The sequence below is a fragment of the Filobasidium floriforme genome, assembly GCF_021052385.1.
Source record: "Filobasidium floriforme strain CBS 6241 chromosome Unknown HD553scaffold_11, whole genome shotgun sequence".
NCBI classification, from domain to species: Eukaryota; Fungi; Basidiomycota; class Tremellomycetes; order Filobasidiales; family Filobasidiaceae; genus Filobasidium; species Filobasidium floriforme.
In genome coordinates, this window is record NW_025763632.1 from 668,549 (window position 1) to 692,909 (window position 24,361).

Sequence of the window (24,361 nt, forward strand, 5' to 3'; positions counted from 1 at the left end):
TGTGAAATAAGTGGAGGGCGTCAGCAGGTTGTGGGGTGGATATACGCGCTTAGCTTTAGCAGTTCAAGGTGGAAACAGCCGGACAACGCGCTTTGCGCTTCCATCTGTCAACGTCTTGACCTCGCGCGTGAGCTTTTCCCTTTCGTCCACACGCTCGTCGGCCGACCCTGTCGGATGATGTCGAGATCGAATTGGATGGAATTGGCAGCACGAACGTCGACATCAGGAGGCCCCTTTTCCGGTCGGACAGCACACTTTTCATTTCTTTCGGTAGACGGTAGAGTACTCACAAAAACAGGTCAGTCCACCCGGAAACGCTGTCGAATCGTCGAGCCCAAACGGACCGATTCTGAGACCATCTATTCGACTCGGGTTTGCATTCGCGACAGGACAAAATGGCCTCCTACACTTCCAAGGTTCAACGTACCGCCAACGCCCCCGCCGGCCCCGCCGACGAGATCGAGAAGACCGTCGCCCAGGCCATCCTCGACTTGGAGACCAACGTCCCCGAGCTCAAGTCCGAGTTGCAGCAGCTCGCCATCTCCGCCGCCAAGGAGGTCGACGTCAAGGGAGGAAAGAAGGCCATCGTCGTCTTTGTCCCCGTGCCCATGCTCAAGGCTTTCCACAAGGTCCAGCAGAGGTGAGTCGAAGAACCGTCTCCCGGTGTCGTGATCGCTCTGTCTTGTCGCAGCCAGCAAAGACATCATCTCCCCCCCCATCTCCTCTCGCTTCCAATCACCAACATTACCTCCTCATTCGGTTAAGACGGTGCGCCACGGCCACCACACCTCCCCTCAGGGTAGATCTCGAAAGACCACGGGGACCTACCACACACCTCTCTCATCATCCACTCGACGATGAGGGAGAACCGTACGAGGGGTAGACGGCGAGACTTTTCAGGCTCGCCTCCCCTAATAATATCGTACGGCGTGTCGGGTCGGGTCCCCCTCCTGGTATCCGCACTTCCTCTTCAGAGGGGATAGTGTGGATGGTCTTTCGAGGTTGATGATCCCGGGGGCCTTGGGACGGGCTCTTTCTTTGCGGTCAATTTTTCCCCTCTTAGCAGGAGGTGAAAGGTTGGCTGGGAAGGAGAGCTCGGCTGAAGGATAGAAGGAAATTTGCTAGAGACTAGTTCATTCTGGTCTCAGCGGGATGGAGATGAGACGAGAGCGAGATGTCGAAAAAAAAACGGGGGGAGACTCTGCCCGAATTTTCCCTTCTCGCTGGATGGAACGAGAATCGTGTATACGAAAGATGAACGAGGGGACTGATCGTGAACGCTTCACTTCACCCTCCTCTTACCCGTTAACTTTCGACTTTGTCCATCCGCCTACTCGCCTACTCGCTACGCTCTACCGTACAAAACAACCACAGGCTCACCCGAGAGCTCGAGAAGAAGCTCTCTGACCGATACGTCGTCTTCGTCGCCCAGCGACGAGTCCTCCCCAAGCCCAAGAAGGGCACCAAGTCTACCCAAAAGCGACCCCGATCGAGGACCTTGACCGCCGTCCACGAGAAGATCTTGGAGGACTTGGTCTTCCCCTCGGAGATTGTCGGAAAGAGGACCCGAGTCGGTGTCGACGGTTCCAAGTTGATCAGGGCGTGAGTACACGCGATGCGAATGAAATCAGGCCAGGCGAGCATGTGGGTGGGAAGGCTGATTTATTGTATCCGGTGGTATGATGCGACAGTTTCCTTGACAACAAGGACCAGAACCTCCTCGAGTACAAGCTCGACACCTTCACCTCGGTTTACAAGAACCTCACCGGTTAGTCCCGACTCGTTTTCGGAGCAGTCGTGTATTGTATCACAGCGGTCTGACATCGACTTCTTTTTCGACATTGCAGGAAAGGACGTCCACTTCTCCTTCCCCGTAGAGGCCCAGCAGTAAACTTGTCGCTCCCCCACTACACCCCTTCGCTCCTCTCCCCTCCTCTCTCATGTCCCCTTCGACCTTTTAGACACTTGTAGCTCGTTTTGCCTTTCCGGGTCTTTTGAACCATGCATGTTTGAATGTCAAGGGGTCAATCAGTGTGTCTATGGATGTCTCAAGATTAGAGTGTATTGGTCTTGTCGCTGAAAAGAGAAAGGTACGATGTGGTGTATTGTCTATCGTCGTCGCCTACTTCTCTTTCGCCAAGGAAGTGTCGACCTCGGCCGGGCCGGGCCACCTCGGGGGCGAAGAGTGATCGACGCACGGCTGAGGAGATGATTCCGTGCCTGAGAGAGAGATTCCGGTTCAAACAAGACGGAAAGTTGCGCTTCAAAGTTTGCCCATCCATCGTCAATCTGTACTCTGCCTGCCCAACAGAAGAGAATCAATCGCTCAATCGTGATTGTCATTTATCAACGGCTCTTCTTCAAGTCATACCATGATCTTCTGCGTATAGATTTAGATCCTGCATTGCCATACAGAGCCCCTCTGAACGCCCCTTGACGACCTTCAACCATGACGGGCTCAGGATACGACCACTACCACGATGACGACGACGATACACCCTCCTTTGACCCTCGATCCTCGAGCTACGGCGACCTCAATTTCTTACGAAGACCTGATACGCCGCCGAGATCGCCTACGGGGAGTTCGTTTACGTTTACGTCTAGTATGCATACCGCACCGTGAGTCGGGTCTAAGCCTGCCAAACAACCGGACTCGACATGGCAGCTGCGGGAGCTCTGGATGCCTTTGGCTGACTTACAGAGAGCGTTCTTCTGGACTGACAGGTTCCGGGAGGATGGCGGACGACTTTATAACGCGGCTCAGGACGATTATAGCCTGCCAGCGGATATGCAAGAGATCAACCGTTTGAACATTCAGCACGTAGCTTATCGCAAGGTGAACCTCTGGCCATGCCTCGACGACATCATCCTCGAGCCAGGAACGCCAGTGTGCTCAAAGCTTGACCTTTTCTGCTCTGCAGCGAGTAGGCCAGAACTATATCGGACCAGTGGATGAACATCTACAAGGACAGCCCGGAAAGAAGGTCTTGGATATCGGATGCGGCAAGTTCACTTGTCCCTACCTCGCCTGACACCGATCAGTTTACTAATCACTCAGGTTCTCACCTGTATTAGGCACGGGTCTATGGGCTATCGAAGTCGGACGGGCGTTTCCTCAGGCGGAGTTTATCGGTGAGTATCGTATTGTACGCGGCGGAGGATCCTTCGGTGCTGATACCCTCATTCTAACCCCAACTCGATCCTCTGCAGGTATCGATCTAGTTCCCATCCAGCCCAAGTGAGCATAATGATCGTACTGTGCGGCTTTTGTCCTCCTACACACTGTAAGCTGACAATGCTTCGGTTTCAATCTGCAGCGACGACGAAGTACCAGAAAATGTTCGTCGCAAAGAAAGGAGCAACAAGCAACGATCCAGCTAACTTCTGTTCATCCTACCCTCCTTCTTACGTAGGTATCATTCGTCCAGGACGATGTTACGAAAGGGTTACCTTATCCTGACGAGTCGATCGATATCGTCCACGCAAGACTTCTTGTTGCGGGCGTGAGTCTTCTCGAGCCACCCAACCATCCCAATCTACCTACCTAAACGTTCACCCCATCTACACCTCCAGATTCGCGATTTCCCTGCGCTGGTCAGAGAAATCGCAAGGGTTCTCAAACCGGGCGGCCTCTACATGTTCATCGAGGGTGGGTTTCTGGACGCTGGAGATCGCCGTGACTTGGACCAAATCAAGGCGGATATGGCGAGACAACAGAATACTAGCGAGAATCTCTGGAGACTCGCTCCAGGCGTGGCGGCATGGGTCGAATTGACGTCAAAGTAGGTGTATATTTCCCTCTCGGTTCGCGTTCGCTTCCGGCGGGATACGAAAGTTCACCATCCTCGGAATCTAGAGCATTCACCAAACGAGGTCTCGATCCTCAAGCTGGGTTCAACGTCCCAGAGACCGTCCGCAAAAACGGATCGTTCGGCAAGATCCATACCACGTTGGTCGATTTGCCAATGTCCCCATGGTCGACCGAGCCGACGATGCGCCAAGTAGGCAAGTTGATGTATGCCGATGGAAGTCAGATGCCCGAGGTGAGTCGTGACCTATTCCGGCGAGGTGAATGAGTACGACCATTGAGCGATCTTTTCCGTTTCACCAGGCGTCGAAGCTACTGGTCATCGATGGCCTCAACATGAATCCCAACGAGTATGCCGAATATTCGGCTAGATTCATGGCGGACCTCAACGACCTGCGCAAAAAGATCGTCATCATGTTCCCCGCTCACTTTACCATCAAAGGGGCTTGCTGAGTCGGCAGAGAGAAAGGAAAGCTGGTCTTTCGCTTCTACAAGACCGCTCCGGTGAAATATGGCGAATTGAACGACTTTTTACAACGATATTTCAATGTATACAACAAATCTCGGCCTGGTTTGGTCGTTAATGATAGAGGCAAGACGATGCTAGTGGGGGAATGTACACGAACGATCCCTGATGACTTTGTTACTTATTTACGATATGATATTTACGATGCAATATATCCTCTTGATGACCGGAATGAGAGGGCTCAGTCGTCCATGACCCCAGCGATGAGGTCATCCTCCCAAGACTCTTCCTGACTGATTTCGAGCGACAGAGGAGAGCTCGGCCCCTCGTGGCTCATGTCGACTAAAAATCCGCTATCGGTGTCTTGACCGCGTTCCAGCCGCTTGTCCGATTGGCCGTACTGTTGGCGACCGCTTCTACGGTTCTTGACCGCCGATGCCATGACACGTATAGGCTGAACCCGCCACTGACTCTTGTCGCCGTTATAGTTTCCATTAGGCAAGGCGGGTACGATCGGAGCCGTTGACGAGATATCGAGGTTGTGGGAAAGGGCGTTCTCGATGTGGTGTAAATCTCCTTGACCGAGTACCTCGACTTGCTTGCGGAACTGCAAGATGCGAGTGGCATCAGGCTTGCATGACGACCAGGTCGAAAAGGTAAACAGCCTGTCCTTGTAGATGCTTGGTGGCACGTCATACGGGGAGAACGTAACGATCTCGACCTGGGCGAAAGGGTGCCTTTGGAAGAGCAGATGTCAGCACGATGAACCATTTCGACCGAATCGACCGAGAGAGCAAGGGCTATCGAAGTACCTGGGCTTCCCATCGACCTTGTGGTCTTGTCCACCATACGGACTCTCCCTTCTAACCTGTCCTACAGGAATGTCCTTCGGTAACCTCCAGAGCGCGGTTGCCATAGGAAGCATGTGTTCCTGCTTGTCCGAAGAGATTCCTGACAGCTTGAACACCGAGACTTTACCCAATGTTCGTTGCAGCGGATCATATAGTACAACCGAGTGCTGAGCTTGGGTAGTGCTGTCGTGTGGGATGAATTGCAACAAAGAAGCTTCGCTCCGCTTGGGCTGTGAGCAATCCTGCCGTTCTGGTTCTAATACGATCCATTCCGATGTTCGAATCTTTACTGAAGCTGATAATTTCGCTGATAGTGCGAGTTGTCCTGAGCCTGTCCCCGACCGGTGCTCAAGGGATCCTACCGGAAAAACGTCTATGGGGGAAAAGAACCGTCAGCCCAAGCGGTCAACTTGCGCACCTCGAATGCTGTACTTACGACTTGTCTTGCGGGTGGTAACAGCGATGCGATCCCCACGAAGATCCCACACCAGCTGACTAATTCTTGCCGGCGTAACTCCTCTCTTCAGCTCGCCGCGCAGCCATACCTGACCGGAACCCAAGTTGGATTTTCCTGATTGTTGGCCTATGGTAGCCGATGGATGAATTTCGACGACCGAGACGATCTTGCCTTCCGATGTACCGATACCCAAATGCGTGCCGACGGGGGAGAAGGCCATGATATCGATTACGGGCATTTCATGACCCGGCAACGAGACGTTCTCGACCACAGGCAAGGCGAAGTGAGACACCAGGCTAGGTCGAAGTCGAGCCGCTTCGACCTCGGAAGCGACGGGTCGACGAGACTTGACGAGTCTCCCCAAGTCCACAATCTTGATCCATGACGCGCCACGGAACCGACGGGGTCGCAAGCCGTTCGCGCGAGTTTCACCATCGACTTGACTGTTGCCCAGTGTGTGTTCATTCGTTCCGGGCGAGCCAGGACGAGGAGACGATTCCTTAGAGAACCGCTTGGCAAACTCGCTGACCACCGGAGCGCTCTTGCTCAACGTCTCTGATCGGCTAGCTCCATCCATAGCGGCCTTGCCGAATCCTTTCAGCCCACTCCAAACCCCCTTGGCGACCTCGGACGAGATTCCAGCGGCTGTGCTCATTACCATGGCTTGCATCGACGGCAAGGATTCCGGGCTGTACCGGTCGTCCACGGGTGAGGAACCTGTCATTAAGGAGCCCTCGTCAGACGACATCTGGCGTTTCCACTCGTGTGCGGCCTTGACGGATCGCTGGGTGACGATGTTCCCGTATCGCGCTTCCTCCATACGATTATAGCTGTCCGCACCGGTCTTGGCAGCATCCGAAGTCACATAGGCGAGAAGCCTCCCTTGTAAAGCTATCACAGGAAGACCCGATCTTGTGTTGATCCCGACGTCCTCGTTGATAGACCTACAGAGAGGCTCGAGCGTATCTGCCGCAAAAAACGATATTGAAGGCACCTTTCCCGCTAGGGCCTATGGTTCCACATCCGCGTCAGCAAACCCCTGTTGTATAACGGCTTGAGATTCGGTACTGACCACAACGATATGCTTGTTCGAGACGAGAACTCGTCCATTCCTCGCCTGTCCGCAATCCCGTGTCAACTCTGCCTCTCCTGTAGAAGGATCGACGATTTCGAGCTTGACAGTCGCTTCGCCTCGTCCCGTCCGGATAGTCGACAGTACCCTATATTGTGAAGAAGCCCCCACATCATCAGATCTTTTCCGGCTATCAAACTTCGCCACCTGTCGACTTACAGCCGTATCATCCTCAACTCCTCGCCAGCTCCTACAAAAGCCGTATCCAAGACCGGTTCTCCACGCCGTGTGGCCCAGCTGAAGACCTCTTTCGGCGAATTCTCCCATACGACGCTCCCCTTGACGTCCCCCTCCCCGTGCGCCCCCGCCTTATCCAGTCCGGTACAGTCCCAAACTCTCAAAGCGGTCGAGGAATCCGGGTGTAGCTCTACCAACATCGACCCCGACCCCGACCCTGTTCGGGATGGTTGCTGTCCGGCAAGATCGGCTCGGCTCCAGAAAGATCTGGTATACACCCTCGACCCCGATCCGTTCTCCGCCTCTCCTCTTCCATCCGGGTCAAGCTCGATATCATCGATCAGGTCGAACCCGTCCTCGCTTTCCACTTCATCTTCATTGTCGCTCATCCGAGTTTCCCGCTCATGCTTACGTTCGCCGTTCCCGCGTTTATGGTTGACATTGGCCGACGACAAGGTTTGTTTCTTCTCGCCTTTCGGTGTGAAGAGGTATTTGCTCCATCTTTCCAAGGAAGGGAGCGGATTCGGGAGTGGGAATCCCAGGTTGAGGTTGAGGTTAAGGGAATCTAGTTGTCCGTTGAGTGATCGGAGGAGGTTCAAAGACGGAGCACTTTAGCATTCAAAACAGGATGAATTAGGTTTGGACCAGATTAGCGTCGTTTGATCCTTGAAATCCTGGTCCTTCGACAAGTTTTATACTCACGGGACCGGGATAGCTGTTTCTCGCCATTGAACAGGAGGGCAAAAAGAACAACGATCACAAGCTCGATCGAGATCAGCTTGACTGACGCCGGTATCGTAAGTCATAAACTGGAGACTTACGAAAGCCCCTCGACCCGCCTCTCAAGCCCATCCCCGGCTGCAACACATCCTCCGACCTCTTATTCCCACTCATCTTCCCGAACTCCACCTTATCTCCCTGCATGTGCCTTCTTACAGCTTCTCTCTTATCCTCGATCTTCTCCCTAACCGAGCCCTTCTTCAAAGAAGGTCCACGGGCAGACTTGTCAATGACCCGTCCGTCCAGCCCGTAGACTTCTTCTTCCTCTCCTTGCTCTTCCTCTATTTCCTTGCCCATACCCGCTTCTCCTGATTCTGATGCTGCGGCCGAGGCCGTACTCGGGTTTGAAGAAGACGAAGACGAAGACGAAGGCGAGGAACATGGGATGGGCGAGCCGGTCGTTTCTGTAGCTGCGACTGGGACGACCTTGCCAGGCTTCTTGCTCTTCCCGCTCCGACCTTGGATGGGCGGACTCATCGTATTATATCTCGTGGTTGGCCGTATTCGATGGCTTGATGGGGCCCGACTCGTCTTGTTCGGAATTGGTCTGCACCGTCTTTGTCCTATCTTGTCCAGAGTGCCGACCCGCGAGTCGCTTACCCGTTACGCTTGACGAGCTACCCAAGAAGTATATGTTCCGACGGTTTCACCGTGATCGATAGTACTAAATTTCTTGTTAGATCGGGATGAGAATGTTGTGAGACACGACGCAGGAAGCAGGGGGAATAATCCTGTTGTTCGGGGTTTGATAATCTAACCCATGGCTGATGTCGGTCGAACGGGGTAGCGGTGATCAGCAGACCATCTTGGCTGTCCGCTTGATCGTGGTTGTAATATTATTGACGACTAAGTTCAAGCGTGGAATGGAGGCCTATAGCACCTAGGTCGTGATGATATGCAAGTAAGGTTGGATTCGCCTTCGCGATACGTGTCGAGGAGTGGCGGTGTTGTTGACAAAGGGTAATCGAAGCCAGAACGCTCGGGGGCTGGACGTCGGAGGACAGCTAGCTTGTGGACTTGATGATGAAAGATGATGACAGAGATTTGCGAGGTGGCGATGTCTGAAGAATGAGGGTGAGATATGTTTCGACGATCACGAGGAGGTCGCGAGCACAACCATGACCTGTCGTTCCGTTGATGACCCTTCTCGGCAATCGTCATCCATCCATCCGTCGTCGGAAGCATATTTGTCGGAAGCAAAAGCGGGGATATCCCGTTTCGTTATCTCTGCCTCTCCGGCCTCCTAATAACACGAGTACGAGCGCATGCAAGAGGATATACATGCTCCGAATACCAGTCTAGTAGCTAGAGTCGATTCAACTGAGAGAGATCACCCTACAACTCCATCTTCCTCAATTTCCCTACCTGCTCATCCGCCCCTGGCCAACCCATCCATCCATCCACAACCGAGGATGCGCCGCAGGAAGCCGCTGGACGGAAGCTATTTGTGTGATGGTGCGGTACCTGTCGGAAGCTGATGATCCTTTGTGCTACAGCCGAGCAAGTTCGAACTTGATACTCTTCGACTTATACGAGCGAGCGAAGGAGTGACTCGCATCCATGGGTCCGTCGTTTTGCTGGCAGATCGAACTTGTATATATAGGGAGAGAGCATTGATTTATTCAAGAATCTGCAGCCGGCAGTCAGCACCACACCACCAATCTCACTCTCCAACCATGTCTCCCAACGCCGACTCGCACTCCCAATCGACCCTCTGCGTCCACGCCGACGATCCCCTGAACACCCTCCCCGCCTCGGCAGATGGCGAGATCACCGATGTAGCCCCCGCCTTGCACGTCAGTACGACGTATAGGTTCAACAAGGATCCCGAAAAGCTGGTCGAAGCCAAGGATTGCGATGTAAGTCTAGTTTGGAAACCGTCGACGTCTGTTTTTTTGTGTCTACTGTACGAGTCGAGGCTGAACTAATGTACCATACGTGATCACCCACCTACATCGCTGGCTCCTCTCTGAAAACTCATCCCGGACGCTATGCTATAGCTTTTCACCCATCGAGATACCCATATCTATTCCCGCGAGACCACCCCGAATACGACCCGCTTGGAGGCCATCTTGTCGTCCATCTGTGGTGGTCGAGCGTTATGCTATTCGAGCGGGTTGAGTGCAACCTTCGCCGCTTACGTTAGTCGATCCTTGCTTTATCCACGAATAGGTCAGCAGGCAGGCTGATCAAACGAACTGACGGCAATGACATTGTATTGTTGTTGCGTTCCCGTATGATAGACCTACTTGAAGCCTAAAAAAGTATCCATCGGAGGAGGCTATCATGGTACCCACGGCGTCCTCTCCATCCACCACCGTCTCACCGGAGTGACGAAGATCCCGCTCGACTGCCCTGCCGAGGACCTCTCCCCGGGCGACGTGATCCACATCGAGACCCCCTTCAACCCGACTGGGGAAGCCTACGACCTGCAATATTACGCCGACAAGGCTCATGGCCGAGGAGCGTTCTTGGTCGTGGATTCCACCTTTGGACCTCCTGGACTGCAGGACCCGTTCAAACACGGGGCTGATCTCGTCATGCATTCCGGTACCAAGTATTTCGGCGGGCATAGCGACCTGCTCTGCGGAGTCCTCGTGGCCAGCCCGCAGAGGGAAGACTGGTTCAAGGGTTTATGGATGGACCGGATGGACCTGGGGAGCGTGATGGGGAACATGGAGAGTTGGTTGACGGTCAGGTCGTTGAGGACGTTGGAATTACGGGTGACTAGGCAGAGTAGGAACGCGGATAAGATCGTCGATTGGTTGGATAAGGGGATGAACGACAAGTTCACCCATGACGACGAGGAAAAGGCAGCGTCGGACGTCTCCCTGATCAAACCCCATGTTACCAAACTCTACCACGCTTCCCTTCAAGCTCGTGACCCATCCAACGCCTGGCTGCCCCTTCAAATGCCTAACGGCTATGGCCCCGTTTTCGCGCTCCACCTCGCCACCCCGGAGATGGCCCGTCGTTTCCCCTCCTACCTCGAGCTCTTCCACCACGCGACCTCCCTTGGCGGCGTAGAGAGCTTGGTAGAATGGAGAGCGATGAGCGACGAGACGATCGATAGGCGGTTGGTCAGGTTCAGCATCGGGGTCGAGGATGTCGAGGATCTGATTGAGGATATCAGGGGGGCTTTGAGAAAGTTGGAAGCGTGGAACAAGGAGCAGGAGCGGGGGCAGAAGTAGGCGTTTCATCTGGACGAGGACAGGGTCTTTCTGTTGTATATATATATTTCGATAGCGCCATATTCAAACACCACTCTTCTTCGATCTTCGATCGTCTGCTGCTTTCCCCGATGGCAAAAAGACGTTTGCCATTTGTGTGGGTCTAGATGAGTGCTTTGCCCTCCTGTGTGTTCAACATCATCTGTTCGGGATAAAAGAGCTGCAAGTCAGAGAGTCCAGAAGACTTGACGACCTTCCACAATAAGGCAAAGTGTGCCTGTGCCCCCATCAGACAAACAGGCGCGTCGCTGATCCGCACTCGACCTTCGATCAGCTCTCTGCAACTTTACAAGCTCCAATGAATAAAGCCTTCACCTACTCACACCTAAGCAGGAGTCCATGCTGCAGACAAGGTCCCGTAATGACCATGAGGGAAGTGATCTGCTCCCAACAGATCTCTTTCTCACTGTCGGGGGAGGTCTTTGGAGAGAGGACTGTGCAAGAGAGGGCTTTGCGATTGGAAGGTAAAAGAAAGACAACGGGTGGCGCACCAAGTGGAGAAGACATCGAGAAGCAGGACTTGCCTCTTTCTCAACATCGGATCATTTCGGACAATCCGGGTTAGTGTGCATAAAGGATGACTCTGAGCAACTATAAACCTTTACACCACCTACCCGGCCTTACCCCTATCTCCTTACCACATCAAATTGCAAGTTGCAAGTTACTCAAAGCTCACAGGCTATCCACAACATTTGACACACAAAACAGACAAACCAACCAAACACCAAAATCATGTTCGCTCCCATCCTTTGAATGTGGATGTGGTTCGCTTTCTTGTGCTGCTGGATAGAGGAGAACAGAGAGGATGACGAAGAACCGGAGATTGTGCTTGAAAAGTAGGTGTGACTGCCAATTATCCCATTCCCTACTTTCAGTTCGTTCATCATGCCATTCTTCTTTTAGGCGCAGGAACTGCTTTCAAGTTCCCGGTGATGACGACAGCAAAGACGACGATATGTCCTTCACCAATTCGTCAAGATAACAAGTTGTTCCCTTTGCTCAATGCTGCCCGGCTTCCCAATAGCCTGCAAAGAAACTTAATAACTCGACCAGCGCCTGACAAGCTGACCACCACCCACACTCACAAGCGTCAGACTTGTCAGGTAGTTCTTTTGAGTTTCCTCGCATTGGGGGCTATATCTATCGAACCTCGCTATTAAAGCGACTGAGTCGTCTTTCATACAATGCAGATTGGCAAGAAAATTTATCGCATTGATGTCTCCCAGCGCTTCAAGGTAAGATTGGTTTGAAGAGAAGACGGAAGACGCCGCATGGGCGATTTGCTAAAACCTTCCATTTCGTCTGAACGTAAACATACCTGTAGCCTTGTGAATTTCGATTGGTTTGATGATGTCCTTTCCTTTGACTTGGATCGAGTGCTAAAGTTATGATGAGTGGTCGTCGGCTATACGGGAATCAGGTAAGCAGCTTTTGGCAATTTGACAGAGCGTCTTCATAAGGACAAAGAGCGGTAGAAGTGAGGGTTGGAGAGCTGGCATGTAGTGGTAGAACTTGGGTATCTACCATAACTATCGACACTGCCCAGCTTGAAAGGCCAAAAGGAACTTTGTGAAGAGATTCAGCCCGGAGGTTGCATTCCGAGCCATGTTAGACCACGCAAGTCGCTTCGTTCCAGGACGTCCGATCTCCCTGACGGCCGCAAATTTTCCCAAGACAGATTGGACGGGCTCGCCGACGGCAAGTTAAACAGGGTCGTTCGGTCATGCGACCGATGGATAGGTTCGCGCTTCGACCGCAACTTGTCCAAAGGAAATAGTGCTACGCAGCTGGTCTCGTATCGATCACCTCAAGGACCGTTTCGTTGGTAATGTGCGCGGGGACGTGTGGGTGTCGAACGCAGCCGAGGGCGACAGAAGGGCTTAGGGTGTTGACACGCACAGCTGTACTCTCCTCGACCGTGAAGGGTGTTTTTTATGGCTGTCAAAGAATGTTGGGTATGGTTATGGATACAGCGACCCAGCCTTATGCTCGAAAATATCATCTACAGGGTATTAGAATACGACCGGACCCTGTGTTTCCCCAAGCAAATCAAGATGAAGTCGAAGGCGTATCAGCTTTCACGTCACGAGACCGCCCTGCCTGTAAATCGGACACTCACTTTGAAAAGAAGAACGGTTTCTGATGTTTCAAGCTCAGTCCTAGCGCTTCCCCTGTCCCTAAACGCACGCTCTGATAATCTCGCATGACGAGCTTGTTCCACCTTCCTCTTTGGGCCGAACGCAGGTCGAGGTTCATCTCGAACGAGTATTTCGGATGAGCCACGCCCGGTTCGATGAGGTCCGTTATAGAGATCAAGTTGATCGGGTGCGTGGCATGGGCGTGAGGCTGCGCGTGGGCAGAATGAGAGGCAGACGTTCGGGATTTGCTGGCGGCACGGGAGTCTGGAGGCCAGGCCGGGTCGAGCTCATTTACGGGGAAGGGCGGGCGGTCTTTTTCCATCTCGGGGTCCCAGTCAGATAGTGACCACCGACCCATCAACGTTCCCTTGGCGCGTAATGAGGGCTTGATGTTGTGTACCACATCGACCGGGCTGTCGGTAGCAAAGCATGGTGCAAGTCAGCTTCCAATACAGGAGAGGGATCCATGATGACGACCCACTGATCGGTCGTCAAAAGCGCGATGACGGTCCCGTCCGGGTAAAAACGCAAGAAGCGGTGATACGTGACTAGTGGGAAGTCAGGATTCGATCTCAGTATTCCTGTTTTCCGTAACGTGTGCGAAAGAGGCTACTCACTAAGGTGGGTGATCTGCACGAGACAGGCGGAAATGAAGATAACGCAGATCCACGACGATCAGGCGACAGCTCACACCAAGCAAAACCCAATTGATGACTCACGTTGACCCAAGCGAGTTCACTCTGTCCAGGCCGACTGTAACATGCAGAATCCAGACGATGTTTTGATTCATCAGCCCTCGTGCTCACTCCGATCTCCTCAACTTGAGGGCCACAGGCCGCACACTTGACAAGACTTACATGTAATGACACACGCTGATATAGACACCATCATACCGCACCCTCCTCTCTTCCAAGAAAGTCGTCCGATAATCCATCCCGTGCCGCTTGACGAGCGTCGAGAGTGAGATCTCGGGTGGCAAGATCGGAGGCCGATAGATCTGTCGGCAGAGGGTCCTGCAGCACAAAATTTTCGAAGATCAAGCAAGACGACTGTCAACTAGGTGTCCCAAGGAGGACCAAACTCGAAGGAGCGGTGAAGAACATGTGATGTGGAGATGTTTGGAACGTACCTCCATTTCCCCACTCCGCGAGTTAACACCCTCAACCGTTTACAGACCGACCCGAACCTCTCCAAAGTGGCCACATCCATGAACTCGACGACGTTCTCCAGAATCTCCTCTGGGAGCTTTGACAACAAGATCTCCGAATCTGGGTCCTTCTCTTCCAGGGGGAGGAGAGGGAGGTGGTGATACAGATCGTGAATCGTCTGGGGCAGCCTGTCTGCAGAATAAGGGGACTTGTATGTCGGTACGACTCGAGTGGACGAAGAGGAAGCTACAGGTGGGTCGGTAGGAATGGGTGGGTGTAGGATCTCTTCCCGCGCGGTCTCTAACCACGAGAACAAGATCCGGGTGAGAGGGTCGTTACGATCCCCCACACCCGGTTCTCTGGGCGTAGATGACCCGCTCGTCCCGACCCCCAAATCTAGGCTCCGATCCCGTAACCCTGTCATTCCATCTCCATTCGCCCGTGTTCCAGCCTCTGTCCCAGGTCCACTCGACCCCGTCGCCGCTCCGTCCTGGACGACACTGCTACTCCTAGGCACGTAATCCCTATCCAACTGCACCTCGGTCCTAAACGTATAGACCTCGTCGTTGGCCCCATACCCGCCCGCTAGAGACCCTACGATGGATTGTTTAGGATCCGTCAGCTCCAGAGCGTCCAGGTTTTCCAGGAGGGCGGATTCTTGGGCTGTCACCCAGGCGTGATAAGATTTCTCTACTTGGACTGTAACGTTCAACCAAACACAGCCATAGCGATATGTCGAATCGAATCAGCTTTTCTGTAACATGATCATTCACCTTGCTCCCGAGGAACGGGGCACAAGACTAACCGTCCAACCGATAAGCTCCCCGATAAGCCTGCAGCGCCTCGTTCAGCCTTCCCATCTGCTCGAGCTCCACGGCGTTTGCATACTGCTCCACCGCTTGAGTCGTCTTGACATTCTGCACCGAGGATTGCGATTGATGCTGAACTTTCTTCCCATTTAAGTTTGAGCTTTGGAGAGGTTTGGGATGGAGGGCTTTCGACGCGGATGTCGATGTCGATGCGGTTATTGATGATGTCGATACTGCTGATGTCGATGATAATAATGGTGACGATATTATAGGTGCCTTCGCTTGTGGTTTCGACCCGCCCTCCCGGAGCTCGTATTCTGGCTGACTTGTAGCCTGTCCTGGATTCGCTGACCCGTTCTTCGTGAACTTTGGGGATGTAGGCTTGTACGCTTTGTGCGGGCTATCTGGCTGTTTGCTCTTCGATGCGCTCGAGCTTGTCTCGATCCCAGACCCAGCTTCGGCTCTGGCTACAGGTACAGACGGGGAAGCTTTGGCAGCCACAGCAACCTTGTGTGCATCAGCCTGTCTCTGGGTGGCTGCATCCCCATGCCGTTGCCTCTGTTCACGTTGCTGTTGCAATTCCTTTTGCCATTCCTGTCGAAACCGCTCGAGCTCGTCCTCGGTCGGTGGGGGTGGCGGTGTGGTGGTTCTTTCCATAACGACTAGAAGATGGCAGTCCTGAGGCGGGCAGACCCGTCGATGTGATCAGATGTTTCAAAGGCTGTAAATGATTCGACGATGTTGTCGAGGTTATAGCGTTTGTCGACCGTTTGGGATTAGCAACAACGAGCAACGACCTCCACCCATTCACTTGCACTCGATCGATTCACGATTACGTCACCCACCGCGTCAGTATTTAAGGCGACAAGCGTCAAAAGTTCCCACGCGTCACATGCGATATCCCCTTCTCCCTGGTCAGGACCTCGAGGACTTCAAAGGAAATCGTCAGCGCAGCTGTGGACATCTTGCAATGTATTTGATAGTACCATCAACCGATCAGACTTGCCATTCCGACTAAAATACGGGCCGACATACCGGCAACCGCCACGCTCTCGAGCCGTTTAGCATCTCCACTGACGTCGTCGTCTCCCAAGATGTCGGAAAAGAAATCCACAATCGACGTGAGCTCAAGCTTCACGGCGTAATCTCGATCTCTGACCCAACTCGTGCTGATCACATGGATAACGCGATGTTCGTCTTCTGGACAGGACTTTACGGTGTTACTGAAGCAGACGGTGGAAGCGAAACGTCTGTCTGGTGGCAAGGTACAAGAGATCGTACAGACCGGCGTCAAATTCCTCAAGGTGAGCTTCTCTTCCCTCGTAAACCTCTTATATCCCGCGCACCGATGTGCTAATTCCGACATGCAACTTGTTTCCTTTTCTTGTGCTTCTCAGGACGATCTCACCCTCCTAACAACCCTCTACAAGACGCATAAATCCCTCCCTCCCAGATCCTCCGCCAAGATCTCTTCTCTCTACATCCTCGATTCCCTCTGCCGAGGGGTCTACAAGCTCAAAGACAAGGATAAAAACAAGGACGGAGATGGAAAGACGGCCGGGTTGGCGAGAGGGTTCTTGAGCAAGGTCGAGGGGATCTTGGAAGGGTGGGCTAGGGATATGTGTGAGGGATGGTCCGAGGGGAGAGTACGTCGTCCTTGCTCGTTTTCGCTTTTCGGTCGGATTGGCGGAATCGCGCTGACCGTACCTTTCTTCTGTTCCTGTTATTGTGTTTTTCCTCACCATCGTTTCTCGACTCTCATCAAAATCACATCACACGACCTCAATGCGGATCCCCACCCACTACCCATCAACATCCCGTTACCACCCTGCTCGACTCGTCAAAACCCACAGGAAAAGATGATCAAGATCCTCGATATATGGACGAAATCCCAGACCTTTTCCCCGGCAGCGTTAGCCAGGGTTCAGGGGATCATCGATCAGACCGCTCTCACTGGAACATCAAATACGGCAGCGACGGGAACATCAACGGGAGTAAGTAGCGCGAACAACGGTTTGCAATCGACTACGCCACCGGGAAGTCCTCCCAATGCGAAGACGGTCGGGAGAGAGAATGGGGTTGTGGCGATGGACGGGCCGGCTGCTGGAGCTACAAGGGGAACAGGTGAATATCCGTCTCGATCTCTGTCTTTTCTTCTTCTTCTTTCGGTTCGGGTGCCAGTCGATCTCGCACAAGTCGTGCGGGTCGGGCCGGGATAGCGTGAAGCCGGGTGTTGGGGTTGGATTTCGGGTTTGTTTTTGCGTTTCATAGAGAAACAGCAAGCAAGAGGCGGCGCGCTGGTCACCACGATCATGGTCATATGCGATCATGACGACGAGCGACGGAAGTGCCATTCAAGACAGGTAGATCCTATCAAAGACGATGATCAAGAGCAAGGTAACGACAAATCGAACGAGGCTACAAGGATTGGACACGAAGCGGTAGGGAAAAAACCAAGACAGAAGCACGAGCACGACACAATTACAAGAGGAACAAGAAGAAAGCACGAAGAAGAAAGCATGAAGAAGCCTCGATGCCGTCACCGCGGTCGCCGTTGTTTACGGCTGCGACGATACGCACGCTACAAGTGACTGCCCTCGGCGAGCGTGGAAAAGAAGCCGAAGAAAAACAAGGGATTGTATATTCGGTAGCTACCATTGCTTCAGATATACATTCCGACCTCTCTCTGCGTCCTCACACGATCTCTCTCTCTCGCGCACTACGTCCCAAACCCTGCAGACAGGGTGAGACGAGATGAATAGCCGAGCAAATGAGAGAAACAGTTGCATACTCTTTGCTTCCACCTTGATGGCGTGACGATGGCGACCTGCATTTTGCGGGTCGAGGCCTTGCGGTGTCGAGGGCAACAGATTGCAAGCTAGAGGCGGAAAGTCGACTGGTGTTCAGGACAGGTCAGCGAAGGAAGAGAGGCAGGAGGACGGAGAAAGCGAAGAAGAGATTTACAAGGGCGGGGTCGAGATGTGAAAAAATGGCTAGCTTTCGTTTTCCCTGCAACAAGGCACTGGCGGCTGAGTCGAGAGCGTTGGAGACGGCTGGATCAGGCTGAAATAGTTTGAAAATGCAAGTTGGCTGACCATACGTGATCTTCCTTTTTTCGCCTTTCTCTCGCTTTTCCCATGCCGTAATCGCATTGACGCACGCGAACCCTGGATTAGATACGCCCCCGATCATGCCCGATTTCCTCAGCTTTCTTTCGACCCAGATACAGAGCGTCGGGAGTGCCAGGTGAGTGGAGATGCTGGGCAGTAGAGAACATGATCGGGATGTTGATGTGCGTTTGTTGTTTCGGGACCCGCTAGCCCCGCTGCCGTGAACCAAGTTGGATCTCCTTCGGCAACGGTCCCGATCCCCACGAACTTGGCGTTTCTGAATGGTATCCTTCCGCCTCAGAACGCTGCTGCGAGTCCGGCTCAGGGATCCTACAGTCCGAGCGTAATTCAGAATACGCCACAAAACGCTGCGTTCCCTCCACCCGCAGCGAACCCGATAGGCAACAGCTTTGCGGAAAACAGACCTGGCCAGATCGCATCGCTTCCCGCTCCCACATTACCGATACCGATGGCACGCCCAGGCCAGACTGATCTGGGTGCTGCCATGGCGAAACGTGACGAGATTGCGAAAAAGTTTGCCATGATGGGACAAGGTCCGAACGCGCAAAGCGCACCGACGATCACACCCTCGATCCCCCCACCTTCGGACATGCCACCTACACTACCTACAGGCGACTACTCCGCCGCACCGCCAGCGACACAATATCATCAGGGTCCCTCGCGAGGACAACCGTTTCCCGATCGAGGTGGCAGGAATGCTGGAAACGATCGATATCCTATGCGAAACGGAGGAGGAGGGTGGAACAGCCCACCGAACCCAGGCGGCTTCAATCAAAACGCTGCATCGAGCAGTTCGGCATGGCGACCTCATCCTCACGGTAGATCCAGGTCCAGGTCGCCCTCCCGTACTATGAGCAGACCCGAGGCGGTTCGACAGGGCAGAGCACCATTACCTGGCGCTGGTCAACCAGGGAAGGACGAATTTGGTCGAGATGTCGTTTCCAGGCGGTCGGCCAGTCCGCAGCGGGATCGGCCAGATTATCAACGGCCGCGCACAGACTCTGCGCATGATCTTGGTCCAAAGGTCAGTTCTTTTTCCCTCATAACGCAATAGTGGAGATGGCATTGAATTGATAACTTTCTTGCCCGTACAGCCTGTGGATCATGCCATCCGGACCAAATCACTGATCAAGCTAGAAGACCTCGACATCACGACGCTCAATCCTGCTGAAGCCAAAACGTGGGAAGTATTGGGCGAGGCCTGGATCAATACCCATGGTAGACCTCCCGAAGGGCCAGATGTCATGATGTGGTTCATGAATGCGACAGCAGAAAAAATGAGCTCTGCAGCGGGTATGAATGGGAATGTCATGGGAAATGTTATCACGGGAGCAATGCCAGACATGACCGGCCTAACCCCTACAATGAACATGATGCCCATGGACAACTCGCACCAACAGGCCCGATTGGACTGGAACGACGATGGACCATACAGCGGCGGTGGGGGACAACGAGGGGGTTCAGCCGGGGGTCGTGGGAGATGGTAGGACCGTCCAATTGGCTCGATTAGCGATGACCCTTTGTCACCTTGTAAATTTAGATCCTGTCAGCACGCCATACATGACGTGGCCCCTTCGACGAGGGAGTTGTTTACCCCAGATTCTCGACGTCTCAACATCCAAACTAGACCGGCGTCGAAGGGGATCCCCCTCCGTAGCAGCACCTGCAGATCCTGTAGATCCCGCAGATCAACAAGCGCGATGCGGGGGTGGCTTACGCGTGACAGGCCCCCAACCCCCCGCCTTTTCCCTGATCGACGACGTCAGGAGGCGTTCGCGGGGTAACCACACTAAGGTCAGTCCGAATCGCACACCCCCATGGACAATGGGTGAGCGGGTCCCCTTTCACGACTGATAGGTTGACAGGATGATCGTCTGAAGAACATAAAGGCCTGACGATCTGATCAGCGGTGAATCCCACTCCTCTCTGAACTCCCCTGTGTTCAACCCACCTACAGCTACCTTTATTTCGCCAATCCGTCCTTCGCTCTCCCTACAAAGGACTTTCACCTCATCATTCGACTTCGCTAGCCCTAAAATGTCCACCTACCGTCCTCACATCCGCAAAGCCTCTTCAGACTCGTCCGTCGCCTCGGATGCCTCTGATCAGAGCACCACCACTTCCCCCACGGGATCGACTCAATCCATGAACTCGTTCACCCAAAAGAAGGCCTTCTTCTACATCCCCGACGCCGAGTTTGACGGCGACAGCGATGACGACGAACAGATCACCTTTACCGTCGTCACCAAGCACCCCAAGTCGTCCTCTTCCTCCGCCACTCAGGCTCATCACCAGAGCAACCATCAGCATACCAAGCCCGACTCGAAGGGCAAAAAGGACTCTCGAGGTCAAGCGACCTTGAAAAAGGTCAGCAAGGTCCTCGACCTGAGTCTTCTGGAAAGGCTCGCTCAAGAGCCTGCGAAGGGTCAAAGCGCGATCTCGGTCGCCAAGCCTTCCAAATAGAGACTGTCAGGTATGCAAGATCCCCGTTGCCCAAGCACCTGGCGTAGACAAGGCTGACGCGACTACCCTGAATCAGAACAGCAGCGATGCGAGATGTCTCAGATTCAGGGAGATCCGCGACGACAGCCGAATGACGGAAAAGGCGGGTTGGAGCCCATGTTCATAATGCTACACACTGTATCTGAAACTAGACCGCTCGAAATGATTTCGATGTGTAAACGATCTAGAAATCGAAATTGAAATGCAGGTTGAGTCGATGCGGAGGGTTTGGCCTGTTTGCCTCGCCTGATGCAGAGGGGCTTGCTCGCTTGATGGTCGTTACGGGTTTGTGTCGCTGGCAAATGCGGCCAGATCGATTTCGTCGGCTCTCTTCCGAGCTCTCGAAGACTCGCAATGCAGAATGATGTCGAAGACTCGTGCACCCGTCAGATTGTCGCGCCTGCGAAAATGAGCACAATGCTTTGCAGCGTCGACATCTTTGGGCCAGATGTTGCTCCAACGACGGAGGAAACTCTCAGGCTGTTGATGCAGAAGGCAGAAGAGACGGTCGGTATCGATCTTCATCCAGCGAATAGCTCCTGTGCTGGAGCATGCTTCTTACCAGTTCACAGAGGTGTGTCAACCAGATCGGTCCGAAGAACCTATATCGTGCCGGGACATCGATCAGTGGGCCGTGCGTGTCAAGTCGGTTTCAAGCAAACCTACAATGCCTCGTGAAGGAGATCGGACAGAAAGGCGATGATAGAGCTGCCCTTTGATCTCGATTCTTGCAGCATGATGAAGCGAATCCTCAGCACCGGATCCGGTAGCAGTTCGATGCGTTGATCCCGGTCCTTTCTCCTCGTCCAATTCTTGTACACCTCCTTCTCGTGCTCGCTCAATGTCGATAACCTCTGTTCAACATAACGCTCTTTGATGTCAGGGGATTGCTCTGAACCCATACCGAGGGCACGGCCCAGTAGTAGAATCTGTGCGCTGGTGAAGTCATCCCGCCAAGGCGGTGCACTGTCGATCGTGTTCTGGCCTAGCGCTTCCAGATCTGCCTTGCTTCCCGAGGGTCTCTGCCTTGTAAGAGCTCGAGCAATCTCGCTGATCTGTGGTTCCGTCATCTCAAAAACCTCGCCTTCCTGAAGGCGCGCAAGGTATTCAGTCGTAAAGGCTGGAGCCTCACGACTATCGTCGTGACGATCGTTCTGTTGCCCGTGTTGTGTTGAGCGAGACTCAACTTCGCGTTCCGCCTTAATAGCTGCTTCAGGGTTGGGCTCGGTCACATGCTGTGGTTGGGATGAAGAGGGATATGAAGAGCGCTGGTATGGAGATGATTGCCCCGTATCGGGGTTCCAGTTCCAAGGAGGATTTCGCAACAGTCCACCGTAATCGAGACGATTGGCATCGGGAGTCTCTGATTGAGGAAGGCGCGAAGGGTGTTCGGACGGGGTCACGAGCGAGGCGATGGCGTGCGGGGACAAGGACTGGTCGTTTCCCTTGATATTGGCAGGCAAGGCGAGAGCACTTCTCGCGTTGATCGGGGCAAGGCGGTCCGTAGATGGCGCGGTTGAAGCGCTATCCGATGCGTCTTTGCTAAAGCTGATCCTGTTACTAGACGAAGCCGACTTGCTCATGCTCGTCCCCCCAAACGGCGAATCGGTATCACCAAACTCTGGGTTGTACGCGTTGAGCGGACCGAGATACTGATTCCTCAGATTCTCGATAGCGGCTTCCGGTTCGCCCAAATCTTTGAGACGGTTTTCGAGCGCATCTACCCAGTCGGAAAAGATCGCCCGAGTATGACGGGTACGATCTTCAGAGATGTGTGATCGCTCAGAGAGCCGCTTGATCTCGATGTCTTGTGTATTGACGGTGGTTTCCAGAGATTGTAGCTGATTGGCGCGTCTCACTGGATGGCGCGACAGCAAAGAGGCGATAGAACGAAGAGAAGCGAATATAGCGTGTTATCGTCAGTAGCCTCGCCCCGAAGACGCAATCAATGACAGCTAGAGCACAAATGCAAAGAACGCACTTCGTAGTCTCCTCTGCTTATCCCGATTTTTTTCCTTTCTCGCATCCTCCTTGTTCTGCCCCAACTCACTCGCCGTGGTGTAGGGCTCGCCTCGTTCCGTTCCATCTACTTCCATATCTAACTGATCGACCTCGGCCGAATCGTGCCCGACTAGGTGAAACCCCGATCGGGTGGCGTCTCGATGGTTAACTGTTTGCTGTGTTGCTTGCTGCTGCTGCTGCTGCTGGTGATGATGGTCACGAGGTTGTTGGGATGACGATGAGCCGACCAGAGGCGACCGTGATCTTCCTCTCGGCATAGGCGCGAATCCCGGCGGCAAAGGCGGCAGGGTATTCATCGACAATCCAGGCAGTGCGGGTAATCGTGTCCTACTCGTGTCGGTGTATTCGTCTTCGAATCGTTTCCTCTTGAGTTCGGCGTCGTATCCGACTACGCTCGGGGTGTGCATGACAGACTGAGCGGTCTGATCCTGACCCTGACTCTGACCCCGACCTGCGGCATCTCCGCCTCGTCTCGACTCGAATTGAGCGATCCCGCCTCTCTCTGCACTGAGCAGGTTTGCAAACCCTACATGGGTATTCTCATGGCTCGAACCAGGTCGTGGCAACGTAGTTCCAGGGTGAAACGCATCGGACGTGGGAAAAGGTTGTAAAGGATACGTCGTCGATGCGCCATCGTGTTGCGGACGAGCGAGTGGCTCCAACGAGGTCTCGCCGCCATGCCGAGAGAACCTCGATATGGAGGATGACGACGAAGCCAGCGCATCCGAACTTCCAAAAGGCGATCGCGATGCGCCTGACCCGCCCGTGGACATGTGCGAATGCGAGATCGACGGCAGGGTCAGGTTTCCCTGGTTCACGTCGTTGACATGCTGATAGGCCAACGGAGCCAGCTGTCGATCTTGAAAAGGTCGGTATGGATAGGCATTGGTGCTGTCGAATGAAGGCAGATTGGGATGAGGTCGAGGATGATGTTCTTGTTGCTGTTGCTGTTGCTGATGCGACCATTCACCTGCATCTGGATGGTTCGCGTCGATGGCGGATGATGGTGGCAGGATGGGTGGCGGAGGATTTGAAGAAGAAGAGCCGGACCAACGATTTCCTGCCGTCATGATGGCATCTGAGTGATGTGTGATTCGTGTGAGCTGACGAAAAGGCTAGAGGATGGATTGTCGGCTTGAGTTTTGCGAGAGACAGAGGCTTTTTTCCCCTCCCCGCTATATGAAAAGGAGTGCCGAGCTTCCGGGATGTTGTCCTTTCCTATCTTATTTCGAGGGGCGAGACTGTTCAGTTGCCGCGGGATATTTGGCCAACGATACCACCTAGCGGTCCCGTCATCGAGTGAGTGCCGCCGGTAAATGGGAAGACGGAGGTGGTGAGTGACGGCCCCGAGGAGGGGGGTCGAAGGTTGTGAGGGTGAGATGATGTGTTGGATGTACAGTTGTTATCGGAGAGGATGGAGAGATGGATCTCCCGATTCCCACAGATTCCCATTCCCTAATTCGTGGGAATCGCACGGGGTGGATCCCCGGAACCGATAACGTGGCGTGAATGGCCCGACAACAGGGAAGAAAAAAAACAGACAAAAAGGAAAAATAGTAAACCCACCACCCCCCCCCCGGTCACACACGCACCAGATCCTGGGCAAGAACCGAAAGCCGACACATCGACGGACAAACGCCTTGTCTCTCGGTCTGTGAACTCAGAGGTATCGAGTTGTAGTGCTACTACTGCTGTAAAGCCGAGAGGCAA

General features: G+C 53.7%; 8 protein-coding genes across 8 annotated transcripts; 5 read left to right on the forward strand and 3 right to left on the reverse strand.

Annotated features, from left to right (window-relative positions):
* The first annotated feature begins 180 nt into the window (after positions 1–180).
* HD553DRAFT_311691 (putative 40S ribosomal protein S7) lies at positions 181–2,261 on the forward strand. The gene is made up of 4 exons (XM_046180000.1): positions 181–640; positions 1,375–1,602; positions 1,692–1,768; positions 1,848–2,261. Exons 1-4 carry the CDS (start codon positions 396–398, stop codon positions 1,889–1,891), a joined length of 594 nt encoding a protein of 197 aa, XP_046036660.1. The 5' UTR covers positions 181–395; the 3' UTR covers positions 1,892–2,261.
* Positions 2,262–2,275: 14 nt separating this feature from the next.
* Positions 2,276–4,439, forward strand: HD553DRAFT_35409 (S-adenosyl-L-methionine-dependent methyltransferase). Its single transcript, XM_046183788.1, has 10 exons — positions 2,276–2,619; positions 2,725–2,836; positions 2,922–3,003; positions 3,076–3,132; positions 3,211–3,238; positions 3,318–3,339; positions 3,414–3,503; positions 3,574–3,782; positions 3,857–4,043; positions 4,112–4,439. Exons 1-10 carry the CDS (start codon positions 2,450–2,452, stop codon positions 4,259–4,261), a joined length of 1,107 nt encoding a protein of 368 aa, XP_046036661.1. The 5' UTR covers positions 2,276–2,449; the 3' UTR covers positions 4,262–4,439.
* Positions 4,296–8,335, reverse strand: HD553DRAFT_35445 (uncharacterized protein). The gene is made up of 7 exons (XM_046183797.1): positions 7,713–8,335; positions 7,594–7,606; positions 6,874–7,500; positions 6,655–6,802; positions 5,562–6,591; positions 5,087–5,498; positions 4,296–5,011 (listed from the first exon to the last, which is right to left on the reverse strand). The coding sequence occupies exons 1-7, from the start codon at positions 8,146–8,148 to the stop codon at positions 4,516–4,518; spliced, it is 3,162 nt and encodes a 1,053-aa protein (XP_046036662.1). The 5' UTR covers positions 8,149–8,335; the 3' UTR covers positions 4,296–4,515.
* Positions 8,336–9,233: 898 nt separating this feature from the next.
* On the forward strand, positions 9,234–10,999 carry HD553DRAFT_35664 (cystathionine beta-lyase). Its single transcript, XM_046183856.1, has 3 exons — positions 9,234–9,530; positions 9,672–9,812; positions 9,915–10,999. The coding sequence occupies exons 1-3, from the start codon at positions 9,348–9,350 to the stop codon at positions 10,860–10,862; spliced, it is 1,272 nt and encodes a 423-aa protein (XP_046036663.1). The 5' UTR covers positions 9,234–9,347; the 3' UTR covers positions 10,863–10,999.
* A 2,017-nt stretch (positions 11,000–13,016) lies between these two features.
* On the reverse strand, positions 13,017–15,653 carry HD553DRAFT_272098 (uncharacterized protein; the record flags this gene model as incomplete). The annotated part of the gene is made up of 8 exons (XM_046177743.1): positions 13,017–13,247; positions 13,335–13,452; positions 13,521–13,587; positions 13,743–13,792; positions 13,897–14,052; positions 14,169–14,544; positions 14,993–15,095; positions 15,504–15,653. The coding sequence occupies 8 exons, from the start codon at positions 15,651–15,653 to the stop codon at positions 13,017–13,019; spliced, it is 1,251 nt and encodes a 416-aa protein (XP_046036664.1).
* A 333-nt stretch (positions 15,654–15,986) lies between these two features.
* HD553DRAFT_35690 (uncharacterized protein) lies at positions 15,987–17,346 on the forward strand. Its single transcript, XM_046183862.1, has 4 exons — positions 15,987–16,117; positions 16,205–16,300; positions 16,394–16,642; positions 16,850–17,346. Exons 1-4 carry the CDS (start codon positions 16,091–16,093, stop codon positions 17,213–17,215), a joined length of 738 nt encoding a protein of 245 aa, XP_046036665.1. The 5' UTR covers positions 15,987–16,090; the 3' UTR covers positions 17,216–17,346.
* HD553DRAFT_35713 (uncharacterized protein) lies at positions 17,154–19,808 on the forward strand. The gene is made up of 4 exons (XM_046183866.1): positions 17,154–17,393; positions 18,173–18,242; positions 18,317–19,151; positions 19,222–19,808. The coding sequence occupies exons 1-4, from the start codon at positions 17,309–17,311 to the stop codon at positions 19,612–19,614; spliced, it is 1,383 nt and encodes a 460-aa protein (XP_046036666.1). The 5' UTR covers positions 17,154–17,308; the 3' UTR covers positions 19,615–19,808.
* Positions 19,809–20,770: 962 nt separating this feature from the next.
* Positions 20,771–23,808, reverse strand: HD553DRAFT_35698 (uncharacterized protein). The gene is made up of 3 exons (XM_046183863.1): positions 22,611–23,808; positions 21,296–22,487; positions 20,771–21,231 (listed from the first exon to the last, which is right to left on the reverse strand). The coding sequence occupies exons 1-3, from the start codon at positions 23,719–23,721 to the stop codon at positions 21,105–21,107; spliced, it is 2,430 nt and encodes an 809-aa protein (XP_046036667.1). The 5' UTR covers positions 23,722–23,808; the 3' UTR covers positions 20,771–21,104.
* Positions 23,809–24,361: the final 553 nt, after the last annotated feature.